Raw genomic sequence first — 21,393 nt, forward strand, 5'->3', positions numbered from 1 at the left:
AAAATCAAAATATTTCTTAGGTCAAATAAAATCGGTCAAAGTAAGCCCGTATTCTAGAAGATGCTGTCAACATTTGTTCACATTGTTTCTAATTTAACAGTTAGTGTCGAGTACTTCATTGTTCGAAAGAATTCTATTCACAGCTCAGCTAGCGTTATTCAACACTAGCCCTACCAATACTATTTGATTTTTTTTTCTCTTTTTGAGCTACAAGGCTATATTGTTCTTGACCCTTAATTAAATTAGCCTTCATCATAAAAACAAGGAAGTGTTTATAGCATTCATTAGGAAAGTTGAATATTGTAAACTACAGCGGACTAAACCGGAAAGTATTGACAATCTTTCCTACCAAGTTTTCCAAACATTTGAATCTATCGCTGCTTGATTCAAAACTGATATGCACCGTGCAAATCCTCAAATTTTATACATTTTACCCTTGACCAGCATGCAACCCTATGCATTTTCTAACGATTCGAGAAAACAAAACAAAAGAAAAACAAAAACCTGAGATTGAAGCAATATCGCAAAAGAAGTGTTTGTATTGGTTTGTTCACACCGATAACTTAATTGTAGAAAACAGAGCTCACCCTGACCTGGTTGTTCCAGGCCTTCCTGTAGCCATCGCGTCCGGACCAGATGTACAACCGCGTATGGATGCCCACGGCACAGTGACCTGCTCGAGCTCGTGGCATATTGTCTTCCTCTGTATCCAGATCTAACTCCTCCCAGGTCATTGTTTCTGTTGGAACAGTTAAAAAAAATAAACCATACATTACTGTACACTACCATCGACGGCTACAAAACTTACCGAGATTCAAGCAAGCAAGAGAATTAGTACACTTCCATTCCTTCTCATGTTTCTCCACCTTAACATCTTCCATGACCAATGGAACCCAGCCACCAAACACGTACATTCGGTTACCGATCAAGGTTGAGCTGTGCAAGGACCGGGGCAACGGCAACGGACCGCTCGTTCTTGGTCTGGTCCATGACATTGTATCCGTATCCAACAGCCACAGATCTCCCAGTCGACAGCCGGACATGCCGCCGTAGATCACCAACCAGTACTTTTTCAACTTTTTGTCGTACCACGACACGGCTGTATGGGACTCGCGCGGCGGTGGACTCTCGCCAAAGGTCGTCGGTATCTCCCACTGCAGCTGGTTATTTTTGATCTCCAAAATGTACAGATCATTTAAATATTTAGGAATATTATTCTTGGGATCGTCACTTTCGTTAGCGAGGCCTCCAAACAGATAGATCTTATCACCGACCAGCGTGAAACTGTGGCCCAACCGTCGGCATGGTGGTAGCCCGGACTCTGGCGGTTTAGGCTTCAGTTTCTTCCATTCCCACTTGGTCGCCTGCAGTTCGTACAGTTCGTTCGAGTATTTACCATACTCAACCATACCACCGAACACCAGGATGCGTGTTCCGTCTACGACGAACCCGTAGGCAGCACAGCCCGGTGGAACATCTCCTTTCGTGGCCGGTACGTACCATTGGTTGGTAGCTAGAAAATATGGGATACTAATTAGTATAAAATCGGTGGACTGTTATCAGTTGGCTATGTATTTCAGCAGTCAGATATAATTTTCGCTCTCGATTTTTTTTAATGCACTGCACTCGAGGATTGAACATCCCTTGAGTAGGGCCTACAATCCGAATGCTAATAAAAGGCTGAGAAGATATCATCATTCTAAGTGGAAATCTCGCTACTCGTATGAGCGACATTTTTTTCTAACACGGTCATCAAAATCGATATATTTAAAATGTGGAAAATAGAATCTTGTTCTAAACATTTAAAATGACTACGTTAAGCAAAATATTAAGAGTAAATTCATGGGCACGTTGTCAACCCAAAGTCAATTCATGAAGAATATATGCAGAAGCACCAAACGTACAATTCCAACTGGATTTATTGAAATTACAACTGTCTAAACAAAAAGTGCACGTTTTTGGAACACTCATTCAAATTCTCGTCCCTTTTTAGCAAATAAAATTACATATAAGATTGTCTATCTCATTCTATCTTTGATAAAGATAATGTATCTCTTGACTGTTTTAACCAACGTTCGACTGACCATCCATCAACATATCCACAATGGATAGTATCGCTTTCCTCGTCTCTCACTAGTAAGCATTTGTGGCGCAGTCGCTGTCGGGCGAAATGCGCAGAAGAACACAACTCGCACTGCCGTTTCGATTTTCCTGGAAGAAGACATCGCTTCGACTATGAAAATTTCAATATGGCGCCCATTTAGCTCCGCTTACTGGGGTTTTCGTTGGTCGCTATTGTGGTAGTGAAAGATTGAGAAAATGTTCCTTTCTCTCTTTGTAACAGCAAAACGATCTTACTTACTGATCATGATGGAGAGAGTTTGACATTTTTAGAACGATGAAATGTTTGAAAACATTACAAACACCGCTATCAACAAACAAAAACCTGCAAAACACCGAAGAGTAATTAGTAACCATACACCTTCAATTACCTGTATTGTAGACATGGAGTTCATCGACGATTCCTTCATTGCCGCCCCCGAAGACGACCATCAGCTCTTTAATGTTAACGGCCCGGTGACCATGACGGGGTCGTGGCTGCGGTCCACTCGGATTGGTAACGCGCTTCCATCGGAGGATGGCATTATTCTTGGTGCAAGCTGGAACCAATTCTGTACCCACAGCCGCTTCCAAGTTGGCTGTCATGCCGTAGATCCTTTTCTTCACTTGAACTTAACGAGTTTGGTGAATTTGTTCTTTGGACAATACTATGCGTTACCGATTAAAATTTTTTGCACTCGGTAAACAACATTAGACATATTTTTCATTGAAAAATATAGCACTTTTTCACTGTATGTAATTTTTTTCCTACGCGATGCTATGCTCGCTCTCGTTCTTCTGTGGAACAATGTTCAAGTTGCGAACTTTGCGTTTTTTCACTGGTCGCTAATGATTTATGTTTCGCGTTGCTCTTCTTGCCAATTACGTTACTCGGGAAGCGACTACGATTTTTGTCAATCTGAAAAATGAAAAGGCGATATGGGAATGTGAGAAGGCTTGTGTAGCAGTTTCAATGAAGTTGTAGTCTATGTTCCCAACGATGATGAATGAAGGAATGGGAAGGCGAGTGTAGTGTGATGAACGAAAATGAAACAGAATGTTTATTCATGAAACCAATAAAGCAAAACAGAAGAGCGTTACTGTCGGGTAGTTTATGTTTGAATTGGGATCAATGGAATGATGTAGATAGCAATAGTTTCGTGGGCCAATCCAACTTTTCCGAATAAGGTCCTCTTCTGTCCAACATTGTTTGTGGTAAACATGATTAGAGTTTAGTAAACATAATTTTGTGTTCGAAACAAAATAAAGCTCATCCCATTCAAAAAAAATCAATAAGCGATCAAAATCATATCTTTTCAGACATCTCCCAAAACAAAATTAGCTAATAGTATTTTGTGTGTATACTGCAACTTAACGTTTCGTCTTAGACTCATCAGTATTGCGCAATCGACTTGATTATACACATAGACGTAAGGTAAAGCATAGACATTTTGTGTTCACATGATTCCTAAATTTCTAATTCTTAGTTTACTAATTTAAATAAGTGTTGTACCTTTTCACACAAAATTGTTTCAACCGGTTTTATCCTAGTGTTAATTTCTTCAGGCACATTTAACGTTTAAAACAGGTTTTACGGAGCGTTTGCCTTAATCTGAATGAAGGCGTGTGTTTTGAGGGTGTATTTTGGAATAATCGTTATAAAATATAAAAATAAATATAATGCCCACTTTAGTAGCACAAAAATTTACAAAGAAGTTTAATACTATTCATCACTATGAAAACAAATTTTAACTATTCCCCAATTAATTTCAATGTCCAGTAAATTTTTACAGTGGAGAAGACATGCATCACAACATTAAAGATCGTTTATAAATTACCTGACTCAAAAATAGATATTAAGTTATCATTCAAACATTATCAAAAAATATTTAGACTTAATATTGTTACATTAAGCTCATACAAATTGCAATATGGAATGGCTGATTTTATTCATTCGCCCCTCGCACTTATACGCACTGCATACACACACTACCTAGCGTCAACAAAACAAAGCATCCATCTTTTTCACACTTTATCACTCGATATCTGCTGTCACACTTTACTAGCGCACACATTCACAAATCCATCGCATAAACACGCCAGAGAAGGATCGAACTAAACTCGCCCGAGTGAACTGTCAACTAGCCCATCTCACTCCTACCGGTTGTAATTGGTAAGACCGAAATGCAAACACCAATCTTATGCTCCGTTTCAATCACACCAGTACAATTAAGACCCATCCAAATCTGTCTCTTTTCACTGCACGGTCCGACCCGTCTACACCAGAGCAGTCTATCCCAGCGTACGAGTACGAGTCCCGAACGGCAGTCGCAACTTGCAGAAATTTCAAATCCCCTCCCGGTTGGGGTTGAGCAACTATAAAGTAAAAAACTTAAATTTACCTCCACCAGCGTAACTTTCACTGCAAACTTGACCACTTTGACACTGTGCACCACGGAACCGATCGAAAACGCACTATTTTCCGGTTTGGACTTGACCGGGAGAAGGGAAATTTTCTGCTCAACGGAGAAAAATAAACAATGGCGTCCGCGTACGACGAAGCTTCACACTGTAGCTGCTGATGATGCTGCTGGGAATCAACATGGCGGCGGAAAAAATCGGCACCAAGCGGTGGCGAAATGGGGTTGCCAGCGGTGAACGTCACAGTCGAAGTGGGGCTGTCGCGAGTAACGAAATCGGATCAGATATTTTGCTGCATGGGTGCATATTTTTCTCCGCTCACAGTACACGATAGCGAAAAATTGCTCAATCCCGTATTTTTTATCGTTATACTGCGTAACAGAACATTAAATTTACATTAATGCAATGCAAAAATATACTAAAAATTAACGTTACAACCAGGGATGCCAACCTTCCAGATTTATCTGGATTCTTCCAGATTTTTAGGCGACGTCCAAATATTCAAATTTAGATTTGTCTGATCCAGATTTCAAAGATTTTGTCCAGTTCCAGACAATATGAAAAATAACAAAATAAAATACAAGAAGGCTTCGTTGATTTATTAACCACTACTTGACAATAGCTGGAAACACCACATAACAAAGTTTATTCGCTGAAAGTCAACGCAATTTTCCGAATTTTCAGCGGCTGAAATTTCCGGCAATCCAAAATGTTGAATCCTCAGAAATTAAAATTTAATCTGTTCACGGATTCTTTGTGCTTTGGGGGTTAGCATTTTAAACAGTAATCCCAGCGGTAGGATAGGGATCAAGGTAGTTCAATGGAAAAGCCAACAAACAACGAAAGCTGAACCAGTCTTTGATCAGAGAGAATAAGCTGAATAAGAATAATTTAAGCCGTTATCCAGCTAAATTGTTTGATGGGAATGTGGTCCTAATAATCAAATTTTGTAAAATAATTTTTATTTATTTTGCGGACCAAAAAGTTAAAATAAATCGACTACGTATCTTTAGTCAATTTATCGGAAAAATTAGAAACAGCTTACGTGTTAATTCCAATTTGGGTAAACAAAAGAAATTAATATTGGACGATGGAAATAGGCGATGTAGATGCGATTTTCTCCAAAACCGGTCTGTTAATCTCGAAAATCGAATTTGTAATTTTATTGAATACTATAACCTGCTAGTACAGAGTGTGAATCAGGTCCAGGAATTCCCAAGCAACTAAAAGGTCAGATAATACTTAAAAAGTACACTTCAAAGTTCACATCAAGTTCTCAGAGAGCTTTCAAGCTACTTAAGCGTTAATATAACTTGAAAGTTGCTAAAGCGGCTAATAGGACATGAAACTTATTGGAAAATTACTCCAAACGAGAAGCTTACGTAGCTCTCTTAGACGAACTTTTGGTTGCTTGGGAAGTTATTTGGATAGCGATGAATATGATAAATACATAAAAACAAAAAGATGTGGAACTAACTGTAAGTCGAAATTAAATGATTTAACTAGAAGTTTGACAGCATTTTTGAACGAAACTATACTATGTTATTCAGACCGCACTTCTTGGCCGTGATAAAACAGGAGAAAATCTTCGAAAAGATCTGAGGATTTCAAATTTCAACGAATATGAATATTCGTTTTGTCTTATTAACCCTTTCATGCCCAACTTTTTTCTAGTGCACGAAGTCTTTTTTAATAAAAGTAGGTGCTTCCCTCGCAGTGCTAGAAGCTGCTCCATTTTTACCTTCCAATGCTCAATACAGCTCTCCTAGAGTATTTATAATAGTCCAATTGCATGGAAAACGTAGCCAATGACTGTCTAAATTGATAAATTTTATCAGTTTTAAAAAATATTGCACGATAACGAAGATAAATGAAAAATTCATTTTCCGTCGTAAACGTAAACTGTCCCTGGCAGCACTGCTCCATCGGAGTCCAATCAGACTAATTACAATAACTTCAGTTCTAGAGCTGACTCTTGTAACTGTTAATGCTCAAATGAAAGGCAATAGTCACATTTATTAGTCTTGCTTGTTTTTGCGAGCAAATCTTGCATCAATCGAAAGTTATATCTGTTTACAAACGTTGTTATCCTCAAACAACATGGGCATCAATGGGTTAAAAAGAAAGCCGCCACTGCTGCTACTCGTTTCCGTAGAGGCTTTGTCTATATTCTTTTGTTTTATATGTATTTAGTTACAAAAGAGACAATGAAAAGACGAAGGTGAATCTGTTGAGTTTCATCGTTCATTGAACGGTAAAAATATCCCCTGATTTATTATATAGATTTATTTATATAGAGGCTAAATAGAATCACGCTTAGACAAGAGTCTTGCCACGTTTCGTCACAAATCATACGACGAGAGAAAGATTTCAGAATAGCAAGTCCAGCGCTGCCACAATGACGACGAGACGATCTCAAAGTAGATCTGTGCGGGTATTGCTTTGTCAACTATTTAACCTGATTATTGTCAACTTTGCCTTCCTGCTGTTTTCTCCTATTTTATGAGAACTCGGGAGTTTTGTCACTTTGAAACTTAGTTCAATCGAAAAATATTTACAGAGGTTATCTTAAAGCTACGTGTTGCCCTCGCGATTTATATATCGTCACGTGAACTATCTGATCGAATTACGGATTCTTGCCTACAATCCTAGTCCAGTCCCATAAGGGTTCACAAATATGCGGTTACATTAGTACCGCTTTCTAAGACTTTATTACTATCCTAACCAGGGTTGCCACTATGTTTCAAAGAATATCTGGGTGATCAACTAAAAATGTCTGGCAAAATCTGTCACTTAACAGCGACCTCAATGTCATAAAAATTTATCAATCGATTTTTGATAAATTTGGCAAAATATGCCCCAAATTTCCAAAATGTGTGTACAAATACTTCTTTAATTTAAAAATCTGGCAGAATGAGAAGTTTGTCTTTTTGTCTGGAAGCTGCAAAAACTATGGCTGTGCCAGATAAATCTGGCATAATGTTATCCCTGATCCTAATCGCAGAGAAAGTGAGAAGGAAAATCCAAAGCTGGCACGCTTATGTCAATTAGGAGCAGCTGGTCGGTAAATAGACAGAGTGATCCATTTTCCGCGTTCTTTTCATTCCATTTTCGGGATTTTAAGATCAACATCAAACTTCCCTACGCGATGCAGCGATGCATTTCTTACACACGGCTGGCAATGAAAAATAATCTCGTTTGTGAGGCAACACATACGGTTAAATGAGAAATCGTCTCCGATGCAAATCGTGAGCAGCTTACGAGAACTGAAGCTCGTCACGTAGTTTAGTGTTTATCACGCAATTGAAGGCTAGTGAGAAGTCTACCAACTGTCAAAGCGGTTGCTGTCAAAACTGCAGAAAAAATATCATGGATTACTTTCGTCAGTGCAGTTGTCGTGCTGAAAGCATTCCTGTGCCCAGATTGATGATTTGCTTATAATGCGGGTTGCCACTCTCGAAGTGTTCTGTTATTTGAGCAAGCAGGATTTCTCCATAACATTAACAGACAAGCACACGAAACGAAAGTATATTCTGGATCTTGGTTGACGGAAATTGTTCAAACACAGAAGATTGTTTCCCAACAAGTAAAATGTGGAAAGTAACACGCGAGTAAATCAAATTTCATCTTCTGTCACTAATGATCACTTTAGGATTGGTTGTCAAAGAAAACGCCGTATTACTACGTCAATCTCACTTGAATAGACATTGTCAATCCAACTTGATGGGAATTTCATCGATCCGTCAATATATCGAACGTGTCCCGCTTATGACATGATAATTTCTTTGAATATTGAATATTTTAATAATTTCGAATAAAATGCATGAAATAGTATGTTGTAATGCAACGTTTATTATGGGTCGATAGACCAAAGTGCAAAGTTGATGTAAATTCGTGAAGTTGCCCTCGATTTGTACCCATCAAATTAGAGATTGGGCCATATTCAGTTAAATATCATTCTGAAGCTTTAGGAGTTAGGAGTTACATTTATGTTGTTTTTGCGTAATCCTGAAAATGAGTCTCTCTGTGAAATATGTCACGTCACATTTTTGGAATAAAACTCATTAAATCTCAATCTTTGTAATAATTGAAAAACCTCAATATGAGTACAAAACATTATATGTGATGGTGCTTCGAAAAGTTTATAACCTATGTAACACGATTGTTAGTATTGTTATTAAATTCCGAGCACAGCAAGTTGTTATGCTCTCCAAGCAATTGCTCTACCTCGCTTCTAACGCCCGAGTAGTCGCATTTCTGCAAAAAAAAAACAATATCAAATTCAACCACACATTACGCACCCCATAAATTAGACTACATACCTTTTGCAACTGCTCCACAACTTCCTGTAAGATCTTATTTTCCTTCATCAAATCAATCAGTTTGTCCTCCAAGTGCGATATCTGACGATATGTTTCGTTACTCTTCAGGTTGATTTTAATTTCCTGATTGCGCTTTCTTGCTTCATCCACCACATTTTCGGTTACACGTTTCTTATCCTCCAGCTCCTGCAGAGTGCTAGTCAACTCATTCATCTTTTCGATAGCTTCCGATCTAGGTGCTTCAAGATTACTGTACTTTTGAATGTTGTTCAAAGCATCCGCCTCATCCTGCCTCAGACCGGACAGCTGGCTTACGGTTCTTTTTTCTAATATTTGAAGTTGCTTCAGCTGAATACTAAGTTTTTTGTATTCTTTCATGAGACCGGAGTGTGAGTTTAAGTCATTTTTCGCAGTAAATCCGGAGCTTTCCAGCTTGTCCGTCCCTAGCGCTTGCGTGTTAATACCTTGCAGAGTGATTTGCTCAATGGCAAAGGTTATTTGATTTTTTAGTGATTCAATGCCTAAAATATGAAAGCAGATAATTTGGGTAATACCTAATATTGCTTCTCAAAAACATTTTTATTTCTAGGAATAGTTAAGCAGATCATGTGAGTATAAAAATGCTGTCGTGATTCGCTCGTTGGGAGACAGCCTCTGTCCAACTAACAAAATTGATTCCCTAGTTGGACTTACTGACAGATGTCAGAAACTCTTCAAATGAGACGTTAGTAGTGTAAATGCATCTGCGCACATCTCTAATTATTGTCAGAGTGTCTAAGTAAATTTGGCAGGAGATTTTGGCATTCAGATGCTTTTAGTTGGAACGCAAGATTTCGGCGGAAAATTTTCCCTAATCAAATTTCGGAACATTTCCCGGGACCCATCTTCCGAACTGTAAACTAGCCTTTACAAAACACAAACAACACTTACTTTGCTTTTCGGATGCCAAATTCTGCTGGAAGCTATCCATAAATGCCGACATCACTTCGTCACGCTTCTTCAACTCCTTATATTTGATGTGACGTTCCGAGTTGCCTTCTTCCAAGTCCTGATCGATCTGTTGCAGCATTTCTTTCTTCTCTGTTAACTGATCCTCGATAATCTTTAGCTGTTTGCCAATGCTCGCCAGAGCCTGGTTATTGGATCGCACCTCGTTGATCAATTTTTCCCTTTCCTGGGCAGGCGACAGACGATTATTTTCTTCATCTCGCATTTGGTTGCGCTTTGCAATAAGCTCCTTCAGTTTCGATTTCAATCGATGAGCCTCGGTACGAGTTTGAGAGTTCAATATCATAGTGTTTAGCCGATCCTTGTGCTTCTCCAGTTCACTTATCTGATTATGAAATATAGTGTTTTGCTGCTTCAAAGTCTCCGAGAGCGTTTGATACTCGCGATACTTTTGTTGATCTGCCTCAGAGAGTGAAAAGATCATCTCATTAATCTTGTTCTTCTCTTTTTCAGCCTCCGCTTCCAGTTCCTTGTTTTCGACATCCTTAATCTGTCGTTGCTTGAAAACTATCTCCAGCTGTTCCTGGATGTGCTCATTGCGTTCGCGAAGTGCCACTGTTTCGTTCTGTAGCTGTTGGCGAGTCATTCCGGAGCTGCAGTTATCCAAAGCGATATTCATCGAGGTTAAGGTTGATTGCAGTTGCGTCAGTTCCTTGGCGGCTTCTTTTACTTTTTTTTCGTATAGTTTTTTGGCGGATTTCTCGCGATCCAAAAATTTCTTCTCCTTCATTAACTTCTCAGTTTCTTGGGAGATTTCCTGTATTTTTGCCTGCAGTACAGTTTGCCAGTACCGCTTGTCCTTGATCTGACGACTACCACTGGCAGTCCCAACTCGACCATACGAGGTTGACAAACCGCTTATGCCATGCTGAGTGATGGGACGCTCCGTCATGCGCTTGTGATTTATTAATGAAAAAACAAATAGTTTGAATAAAAAACCATTTTAATTTAACGGGATTTCTGTATTTCTTTTAGTTAAATAAATTGTAATTGAGCGGTTATTGCAGATGAAACAGAATAGTTTCAGTTTAGGATTCAGTACAGATTGGTCAAAATCAATTTCCGTTTGTTGTTTGATACTAATAGGCTTTTAAATTGTAATGGATTTGGAATTATGCATGACTTGCTTAATAACGAAAAAATTGCGTTGTAAAAAGTCTTATATATTTCGCTGTAGAAACAAGTTCTAATATTATTTATATTGCGCTGTTTGAAGGGAACGGATTAGGAGCTGTGCCCGGCTGGTGGATTGCGATTTAGTTTAAAAATAACATGAACAATGTAAACCCCAATTTTAAAACATCTGACCGAAGCTCGTTGCATGCATTTAGCCACAAATTATAGATGTGAAAGCAGTCGAGGGTTGATATTCAAATGCGAAGATGTATTCTATTTTCAAAAGACTGTGTATATATCAATTGAAATGACAATTATTAGAACGCTAGGGGCAGATCACTCTAAGAATGTATAACAAATTTGCATCAAATTAGAAAAAATGCATTTAATTTCCATTTTTGCATCAGCTTGGCACTCCCTCGCAGAAAAGTTGGTTCAACAAACGTGCTACGCTGATCCACTTTGTTCGACGTTTTGTTAAATGTAGGGCTAGTTTTTCTGTAGGGTTTTGACGTCTTACACGCAACGCAAACCACATTGCAGGCAACGCAAAAACATTGCACGCAACGCAAAATACATTATGAATTTCTATTTTGATGGAAATAAATGCATTTAATTTCGCTGATTTTTTAAAATGCATCACAAGTGATCTGCCCCTAGTTAGAACGTCACTTTCCTGATTGGAAGGGAAAGGAAGGAAAGAGAGAAAAGGTAGATAAATGGAAAATGACACCACAATACTATCACAACACAAAAAATATACAGCCTGGCTTGACGGCTGAAGGAATAATGAACCCTACTGATAAAGCCTTTTGCCTTTACCACACTGGGTTACCCTAATAAACATCTTATGATTCAAAAGCCTAACGACCTGTTCAGGGTATCATCCAAACAATATGTGGAATCGTTGCACTATATGGGTTAAAGTTCGTGTATAAATTTTTTTATTAGGGTAGGGACATATCCTTGAGTTTTGGCTCCCTGTACATAGGTTCGCCCTAAGACAAGACGTTACAATAAAGGGGCCGTTTATGTTCCTATTTTACGTCAGAATGGAACAGCACCTGTTTCTGACTGTTTGCACTGTGCGCAATGTTATTGCAGGAATAGCGAAATGATGTTTGGCAGTGTCCATATTATATTTATAGGAAAAGATTGTGATTACTTTAGACAAATAAAATTATTATCATTAAAAAAGTAAAAAAGAATTAATTGAACTGAAATTGTCCGGTAAAGTGAAACAAGTATTTATCATACATTTACCGTATACGTAGTTGATTAACTTTAACAAAAATAAGACAGAAACCATGATATATTTCATTGATTTGAGTTCGATATACAATTATGTACTAATCCCGATGTCGAATCTGTCGAACGAAGTGCTTTTAGGGCAGCCCGACTGTCAGAGCCAAAATAAATTCGTAACGATTGTATGCCACACAGAATCGCGAAGATTTCTGCTTGGAATATGGTACACTATCTATCATGCGAATGGGATTCGTTTAATCTCATTTCACGACAATAGACACCAGAACCGGATCGGCCCTCCGCCAAATAATCACGTATTCCATACCTCGCGAGGAGGAGTTCTCACATTAAGGGGATTTTTTTTCTTTATATTTTTTTAAAGGTATACAATATAACCGTGAATCGAAAAAGTTTCTACAGTCCATTGCTCGAAGCGGCGTCCTGGCCGCTATGGGACGGTCTTGTCTCGAGGCGCGCGCCTCAGGCAGAAACCTTTCCATTGCATTATGCACGTTCCCAGAATGTTTCGCATTGCACTGTACATGTGTACAGGTCTCGAGAACGTATTTCACGGCTTGACATTTTGGTCAAAATTGTTAGTCACAATTTAGTCCGCCATATTAGAATCGCCATTTTTTAATTTTCATACATATTAACTCAAACTCGTTCGTTCCTTTTATCTCGATTTTGGCTAAAATACCTGTTTTCCTAGTGGGGGTCCACCATATTGGATCAGCCATTTTAAATTTTGAAAAAATGACTTCATATTCTTTTTAAGCGTTGTCCAAACCCATAATAGGGATCTTTAGGGGTGTGCGGATTAAGGCATATTCTGATGCAGATTAGTACCGTGAGTTAATATCTCAGTCCTTTTTCAATTTTTAGGCCCGAAACTATTGAAAAAAACATTTTTAGTTTGTTTCCTTTTAGGACAATAACACATCCAAACCCATGCGACTTGCACGACCCTATAGGTTGCCTTACCATAGTTTGCAGACTTGGGATGGAAGGTTGCTAGCGGATTGACAAAGTACCAGATCATGCTGTGTGGGGTGCTGTGCCGGTTAACAATGAGGCGAACGAGATATTTGCAGATACGTCATTTAGTAGGACAACTGTCAGTTTGCTGGTTGAGTTTAATTTGTTTTTTTTAAATTTAAAAATCATAAAAGAATAATTAAGGTTTAAGAATGATATGAGTGTACTCGTAAGGACACCCGCTACCAAAACATATGAAAAACTGGCACAATTTTTCCAAATTAAAGATCCCTATTCCAAATATAATTATTACAAAATATTGTAATTCTTCCACGCATAATTGTAACATTCATCCACGCATAATTCATCGAAAGTGTTCTCTAAACTTTAAACGCGTTCATCTCAAAACACGATTTTTCAAAACTGTGCGCAGTATCATTTGAAAACAATTCAATTTAAAGATTTTATAATTTGAATTCGTGAAAGAAAACCTATTTCATTGGCGGAATGATCTAAAAAATTTACAAATTACATGCAATCACTATTTTTAGTGGTCATTTATTTAATAAATTTTGTTTTCTTTAGAGCCTTATTATTAGTTCTGTGTTTCAGATCGATCATGAGGTAGCAGGCTGTACTGCTTTGGAATTCCACACGCACCTAACCATAGACAAAACGTCATCACGGCCACCATTTTGTTTTTTCGTGTTGAAAAAAAATCGTTAATGAAGACGAAAATATAAGGCTTTTGAGTCCTAAGACTGATTCTTTGCTTTTTCATTGGTTCACAAATTTCACTTACTTTTTGATCATTTGAATGAGAATCTCCTCTTAAGTTTTAAAAAGAAAATTACATGTAAGTGTAAGGTTGCCAGTAACCTACGCACAAGAAAGTGCTTTGTTTGCAAATATAGTGGTTTTATCTTCAAGAGGCTCTAGAGCCGAGGGGCAAGCACTAGCAGGTTTAAGTGTTTCGTATTGAAAATACCAACGCATTTTGAATATAATTAAAGTAAATAATGAAAGTATTTAAAAATACTTCTGTTGTACTAAATAATGTACTTCATGTAATTAATGCCAATGTGTACGTACTTAGAGTATTTAAAGTACATCCTAACCTAGGGGCAGATCACTTTAGAAATGTATAACAAACTTGCATCAAATTAGAAAAAATGCATTTAATTTCCATTTTTGCATCAACTTTGCACTCCCTCGCATAAAAGTTTGTTTAACAAAGCGCATACGCTGATTCACCTTGTTCGACGTTTTGTTGAATGTAGGGCTAATGTTTTGTAGGGTTTTGACGTCTTACACGCAACGCAAAATACATTGTACGCAACGCAAAATACATTATGAATTTCTATTTTGATGGAAAGAAATGCATTTAATTTAGCTGATTTTTAAAAATGCATCACAAGTGATCTGCCCCTAGATCCTAACGGTAATTCAAATATTTTGCGTATTTAAAGTACAAAGGCACTGTACTTAAAATCGTTTCAGTAATTAAAGTACAATGAATTTGACGCGTACTTTTTTAAATCTTTGAAGTACTTAATGTACTTTATGGTACTTAAAGTAACTAAATATGCAAGACTTTTGGCGCTGCGTCGTATTGAAGGTGCTTGCCCCCCATCTAGAGCAGCGATGAGAGATCGTATTCATCTGATTCAAGATGCACATTCATTGCAAAACAATCCCAGCGATAACGATACGTTTTCTAAATAAATTGCCGAAATTATATGTTGAAATCAGTACGCAAAAAAACATTATTGTATAAAAATACTTGAGCGATTGGAGTCTTGAATCAAATTTTGCATCCAAAAACAGTCTTAAAGTTGCAAATGAAAACTTCAGAGATATGAAGAAAAAAACCGTGATTTAAAAAAAAAATTCTCCGCTTTAATTCCACTATTTATTATATACATAATGGCATTAGAGCAAAACACTTAGTCTTAAGTGTGTTAAGTGAATATCCAATAAATCATAAAAAAGTTTTGTTTTCAAAGGATGAAAAACCGGTATTTTTCAATGCAACCGGAAAAAAATTGAACCGTAGATATTGGATAGAACCTGATTGAATCATGATTAGCGTACTCCCCATGAAGCAAAAGTTAACAGCGTACTCACATTCCCAGCATTACCCAACGCCGTTCCTATTCTCTGGACAGAAGCGGACGAGTTTGTCGAATGAACGGTATTTGCTACCAATCGGCTTGCCGTCCCTCCTCTTAAAACCGAGGTAGCTCTGGAAGTAATTAAAACCATAATTTACTTATAAACTACTTATAAATTAATTTCCGTTGACTGCCGTAATCACAGGCATCACATACTTCATTGCCGTTCCCGGTCTCAGAATTCCAATTGGACTCGGTGTGGACGAATCGTTAAACGAGCTGTAAATGCCTGCAGGGCCGATTCCTCCGCCACGCCGTGATGTCGGACGCTCCGACGATGATCGGGACGATGAGTTATTATTAAAATCTTCCATTTAACTGTCGAATCACTTATGAAATTGTAGTAGCGTGTCGTTTCAGATGTGTAGTGCGTAAAGAGAACAGATCTATGTTTGTTTTGGAACTGTTAGTTCACATGGCAACAACATGGTTCATCGAAAGTGATCGGCTTTACGATGTTTTATGTTTGTTTTGTTTTGGTATGCGCAGGTGTTAGTGGAATCCAATGTGAAACATAAAATGTAATCAAGATAGTTTATGGAGATGGTGCAGGTAGATGATACAAAAATGCTTATTCAGAGTAGACCTGTGCGCCGCCGCGCCACGCCGCCGCCGCCGGTAATTTTTAACGTACGCCGACGCCGAACGGTAGATCGGCGGCGCGCCGCCGATGCATTTTTCCCGCGCCGACAATTCGCGAGCTCTAAAATTATTGATTCATAACTTTATCCACAAATCTAGGAACATTGTCTATGGACCGAATATACGACGTTAACTGATTCATGATTTATCACGTCTTGATAATTATTTGGTATTAGTGGTCGTCAATTGGATTACAAAATTAAAATAATCTTGATATTTTCTCTAAAACCACTACACGACACTCGCTATATAATTCAAAGATCCATTCTTGCTTCATCAACTGGTTATGATTGTGAGCATATAAGTTTCAATTCACCATTCGTGTGCGTGAAATGGTCCACAAATTAAAAAAAAAACTTCCACTTTCAAGATATATGTGCCTGAAATTTACGATTATGTGCCTGATCCTAATCTTTGCACCTAATCAATTTCACTGAAACGCAGTGTATTATTCATTGATTTTTTAACCGATTCTTAATTCCTAATATGCTACACACGATTCACCAGTCGAGCTCGTGAAACTGTTCATGATGTAATTCATGAAGTAATTAATTTTCCACATAATTTTATTATACTTACGTAAAAAATTACAAGGAACTCAGACTATTATTCATGGATTATTCGCTCTGCTTTTTGGTTTTGAAATTTCTATGTGAGCTATTGTGTACAACTGCTAGCAACCAGTCTCATAGGCACGAGCATTAGATACAAAGACATTACTAGGACCTGTAACCCTGTTATTCCTTTGTTAAAATTCAGAGAAATTAAATGAAACTGCGCTGAGCAAAATACATTACCTAACCACAATTCATGTCCGTGAAATAATTTAGAAAACTATAAGATATGTGGCTTTGTGTAAAAAATCCAACGGTAAGCTCAAGACTAAAATATCACGATAACACGACGAGAATTTACGAAAATCCTTGCACGTCGTTCAATTCTTGACTGTTTTAGTCAATAAAGATAATAAAAATCAATGTTTCATCGAGTTATGAATTAGAATCATAAAAATATTAAACATATTCAGACACAACCACCTACTAAACATTTGAGTATAATGTCATCTTTTTTTTGCGTGAACTAGTTTTGTGAAAACATAAAAATTATTTTCAATACGTGGTTTATTTATAATTGATTGAATCGTTACCTATTTTAAAAAAAAATTCTCGAAGAATAGTTGAGCAAAGTGATCTTGACTTTTCGCGACGCTGGTGCACAGATGTGGCGATGCAGAGGGTAAGATTTCTAGTCTCATAAATTATGCATCGTATGATCTAGCCCCACTCAAGAAAGATTTTCAGTGATTTGCACCAGCCCGGTATCACAGACAAATAAGACGTAACACGAGATGAATTTTCATCACTCGTAGAAAAAAAGGTCGATTTCAATTACAAATCGGTGGCGTTAGTGAAGAGATTTTGACACAGAGCTAAATGCGTTACTTAGTTTCCGCACCCACCTGAAAACGTTACGGTCTTTTTAATCTAATGCAAACCAAAACAAACAATATGGGCCGGTAATGTGAAATTCATTCTTGTCGCAGTGCCCAAGGTGGGAGTTGTTCACAACCATTTCTCAAGTTACAACACGATGCCAATCGATGACTAAGCACATAACAGTATGTTAGTAATTTAATTGATTCGGTGTATCGAATGTATGCAATGGATTAGAATTTGTTGGTCCCCGGAACTGCTGGAGAAATTGGCGGGATGCAGGTGCTACGAAAACTAGAGATACGCTTAGGCCATTTTCAATCAGACTTGTTTAGTGATCAGTTTCAACCTAACAGGAGCTAACACGTCAAGTCGTGGAATGATTATGATTGATAGTAACTGTATATTTAGGTTTCGTCAGGGTGTAGAAATGTATGATTGCAGCACATCGAGCATACTTTGCACTCAAGATAGAAGCAGATCGTACGTTGTAAGAAAATGTAGTACCAGGGAATCGTATTCCTTATCATTGTGGCGATTTTGTACTTACAAGAAGTAAAATTAAACACTAGCCTGGAAAATGAAGTAATGTGTCTACCTTGAAAGGTGTCCTTACACGATCATTAAAAGTGACATTTCTGCGCAGTAATACCAATAATAACGCCTCGTATTAGGGTACCAGATATCTGCGGGATTCTAAAAGAGCGATGGTAAACAACCCAGGGACAACTTGACAGATAGTGCTTGTTTCATATATGCACCACCGATTTGATGGTGGCGCTAGTATGCCTTCTCTGTATGAGTACCGCGAATAACGAAACGAAAAAGTTTGAAGAGAAAAGCGTGTTTCGTTACGTGTGTTATGAACGCCGTCAATGCGCGTAGAATAACATATAGAAAAAGCTTATTCCAAAATATGAATAAAGAAAACTATTATTAGAGAATAAATTTATCCCTAACTGAAAATCGTCAGCAAAGTTACATAAATCTTATTATATATTTAGCTGGAAGTCTGTTTTTAACAACCGGCTCTCTTCCTTCCTAAACATGTTTTGGATTTCTTGTTGTGTGAAGTTTGAAATCGTTAAATCATTGGTGCTCTTTATCTCGAGAATCGTAAATGAAAAACATTTTGGCCAATGAAAGTACGTTCACCACCAAGCTTAACAATTCGTTTTGAATAGAATTTGTGTTTTTATCAGAATTCTAGCAGCAAAAAAAATCGCCATATCACCCCCAAAATTTGCTTATGAATTCAATATATTGGAGCTGTCAATTGTCCCCGGGCTTACGGTAAAGATGACTAAATAGAAACAAAAAACAATGAAACGACAACAACAATTAATTTCCTCAAACAAAACAAAAAATTTTTTACCGTTGCTTAATTTCCCAAATATAGAACAATAAATAATTATTATGGGTCATTGAAATACAGTCGTTACTCTGCATTCTTCAAATTTGTCAATTGCAATCATTATTTCATGCGAAGTCGTAGTATGCGACATCGACAATTTTTCTATTTCGTTCTTCAAATTTTACAACTGTAAAAAAAGTTCCACCTTTAATTTATTATCTTGCATTTGGCAAGCAGGGTGGGCACTATTGGAGCTTCAGTTGAAAAAAAATTCGATGTGGTTGCGAAAATTACATTTTGTGCAATGTGTTCAACAGATGTCGCTAGTACATCGTGGGCGATGATTTTTTTAGATTTTCTTTAAGCTGTAACGTTTGTTTGTATGTATGAAGTCTGTTACAATAGAAACCGAAAATTTGGGAAAGGAATTGTACAGCCAAGAATTTTTTTTAGTTACATAGGCGTCAATATTCGTCACGCCGACACACGCCGGCGCGCCGCCGCCGGTAGGGTCCAACGGCGTGACGCCGCCAACGCCGCCGCCGCCGGCCAAAAATGTCGCTTACGCCGCCGCCGATTAAAAATGCATCGGCGCACACCTCTAATTCAGAGAAACTTCCGTAACAGGAGTGTAATTAATATTGTCTTGAATAATTTCCAACATGCGATCTTATTTCCTAAAATTAATTTTCAAAGCCCATTGCGTGCTGAACTTGCGACTGATAGCTTTGTATTTATTCAAGTACATACACCGTTACCTTCGCGTTTCCATTACCTTGCATCTCAACCACGTTTTTTGCATAATATGTTTGAATTTATCAGTGTGAGTGCACGCAAAATTTCCAGCCGGTGCCAGCCGCAGTTCATTCTGTTTAGATCCGGTAACAAGACGTGGTTGTGAAGTGCCGTTAAATCTAAATGCTCGCCGGTTTATTGTGAAGTGCTTATCGCGTTTACAATGATGATTTGATGCAAAGTTCATATTTTCTAATGGTAAGTTAATGAAATTATGCGTTACAGGACACGTAAACCGCAAAAACCATCGACACATTGATGCGCTCTGCTACAAGCTAAACCGTCATTGTTTTGCTGGAGAATGGGGTTCGTAGACAGAAGATTCTGATTAAAATGGCAAGTGTGCATGTGTTTGCTGCGGCGATACAAATTTTGAGGGTTGAAGCAATTCAGTAGGGGAGACTTGAGTGTATGTAAAGTGGGCCCTACACGAGCAGAAATATTGACGATAAATCATATTGATCTATATATTGATGGTGTCAACTTCAAAATATTGATTCTGGAGAATTTAAATGGGATTGAAAGATTGAAACAGTTGTCAATAAATTTATTGACAATATTTCTGTCGCGCTTCAAGGGAACGAGAGCAACTGTCAAAAATATCTTAATGATTATTTGTCAATATTATTCCAAACTAATTTAAACCATGTATTTTAAGAGGTTTGTTCGTTTGGAATACCACTGAGAGATAATAATGATAGTTTTCTTCACTTTCCTTACATACGCTCTGGGGAAGCCCAGGACGCATTTATAGCGAAACGAATTTAGCAAAAGATCATAGACAGTTATGCTTATGGTATGCTAGTTGAAATTTTTTGTCTAACTGAAAAGCATCTAAAATTTATTTTATCGAACTGAATAAGCTATGTTAGGTTGGTAAGCGGAGCTCTTTGCTCGCTTCCCAGACGAGTTCAAGACCTGGTCAAAGATTGCAATAAGAAGGAAGATACCCAACAACTTTTTCCGACAAAAAAAAATCTGACACACAGACCAGTCCACAATCGATGCCAATACAAGCAACAGATTCACAAACTCCAATAAAATCATAGCAAACAACAACAGAACCGGGAAATCAACTGAACCATCAGCCTAAAATCAAAAACCACACACAATGTAATTTTCGTCGAACCGATTGCAATCAGAGAAGAAGCTTCTTGAACATACAAGCTAAACTACAAAAATCCACTAGACACCGAGTGAAATTTATCCCTTAATTCAGCGGCACTACTATAACAAAATTATAGGGCTTTCATTCCTATGATACTGACAGAACCAATATGTGTCATCAGAAACATCCCAACTTCTATCAGAACAAAAAATCTTCGAAAAAAACATCGGTTGCAAGAAAATCATACGAGTCGACAGAATCTAACGTAAATAAAACGATTACCTGATGAAAACACAGCAAATCATTATTGAAAGTTCTGAAACTTCCGAGAGCAGTTCAGCTCTATGGTGTGCTGATAAACCCCAAAATCTACGTATACCCGTTAAGAATCTGTAACAAATGCTGGAGATTCGGCCACAACTTACCAGTGGTGCGGGAACATCATCACCTAAGAAAACCAGGGATGCGACAACGCATCGCCCAAATGTCGAAATTGCGATGAAAACTACACTGAAACGAAGACCATGGTAAAAACTACTATATTAGGGGGTTAAATTAAAAGGACTGTACTAGTGAATTTTGGTAGACAATATATCATGCTTGACTTGAGTATATTTCCTGTCATTTGTACCATTCCATTCCGACATAGATATACGGTATTTTTTACCATTTCATGGTAACACAATAGTAATTT

General features: G+C 37.7%; 3 protein-coding genes across 4 annotated transcripts in view; 1 reads left to right on the plus strand and 2 right to left on the minus strand.

The window, feature by feature from the left end:
- Nucleotides 1–4,690, minus strand: part of LOC131694000 (host cell factor) — a 36,055-nt gene extending 31,365 nt beyond the window's left edge. Inside the window, exons 1-4 of one of the 2 annotated variants that reach the window (XM_058982328.1) lie at nt 4,503–4,690; nt 2,493–3,019; nt 809–1,513; nt 594–739 (exon numbers count right to left, since the gene is read on the minus strand). In XM_058982328.1, the coding sequence (XP_058838311.1) occupies nt 594–739; nt 809–1,513; nt 2,493–2,706 (1,065 nt within the window). In that variant the 5' untranslated portion in view covers nt 2,707–3,019; nt 4,503–4,690. Of the gene's footprint in view, nt 1–587; nt 740–808; nt 1,514–2,492; nt 3,020–4,502 lie in introns of both variants that reach the window. The other variant, XM_058982327.1, reaches the window with a different exon arrangement.
- A 3,680-nt stretch (nt 4,691–8,370) lies between these two features.
- Nucleotides 8,371–15,777, minus strand: LOC131692594 (intraflagellar transport protein 74 homolog). The gene is made up of 5 exons (XM_058979745.1): nt 15,524–15,777; nt 15,321–15,438; nt 9,774–10,746; nt 8,844–9,364; nt 8,371–8,778 (listed from the first exon to the last, which is right to left on the minus strand). The coding sequence occupies exons 1-5, from the start codon at nt 15,679–15,681 to the stop codon at nt 8,671–8,673; spliced, it is 1,878 nt and encodes a 625-aa protein (XP_058835728.1). The 5' UTR covers nt 15,682–15,777; the 3' UTR covers nt 8,371–8,670.
- Nucleotides 15,778–19,637: 3,860 nt separating this feature from the next.
- LOC131690264 (SLIT-ROBO Rho GTPase-activating protein 1-like) overlaps nt 19,638–21,393 on the plus strand; it is a 417,012-nt gene continuing 415,256 nt past the window's right edge. The window contains exon 1 of the mRNA XM_058975895.1: nt 19,638–19,789. The gene's annotated coding sequence lies outside the window, so the exon portion shown is untranslated. The remainder of the gene's footprint in view (nt 19,790–21,393) is intronic.

Source organism: Topomyia yanbarensis, chromosome 3, assembly GCF_030247195.1.
Source record: "Topomyia yanbarensis strain Yona2022 chromosome 3, ASM3024719v1, whole genome shotgun sequence".
NCBI classification, from domain to species: Eukaryota; Metazoa; Arthropoda; class Insecta; order Diptera; family Culicidae; genus Topomyia; species Topomyia yanbarensis.

What these genes read in the sequence shown, in the direction of transcription:
- LOC131692594 (XM_058979745.1), bottom strand. Translation starts at nt 15,681, where the DNA reads ATGGAAGATTTTAATAATAACTCATCGTCCCGATCATCGTCGGAGCGT. An exon ending in AGACCGGGAACGGCAATGAA is followed by an intron (nt 15,439 to 15,523) that starts GTATGTGATGCC and finishes AATTACTTCCAG; the next exon opens with AGCTACCTCGGTTTTAAGAG. An exon ending in CGTTGGGTAATGCTGGGAAT is followed by an intron (nt 10,747 to 15,320) that starts GTGAGTACGCTG and finishes ATAAATCACAAG; the next exon opens with CGCATGACGGAGCGTCCCAT.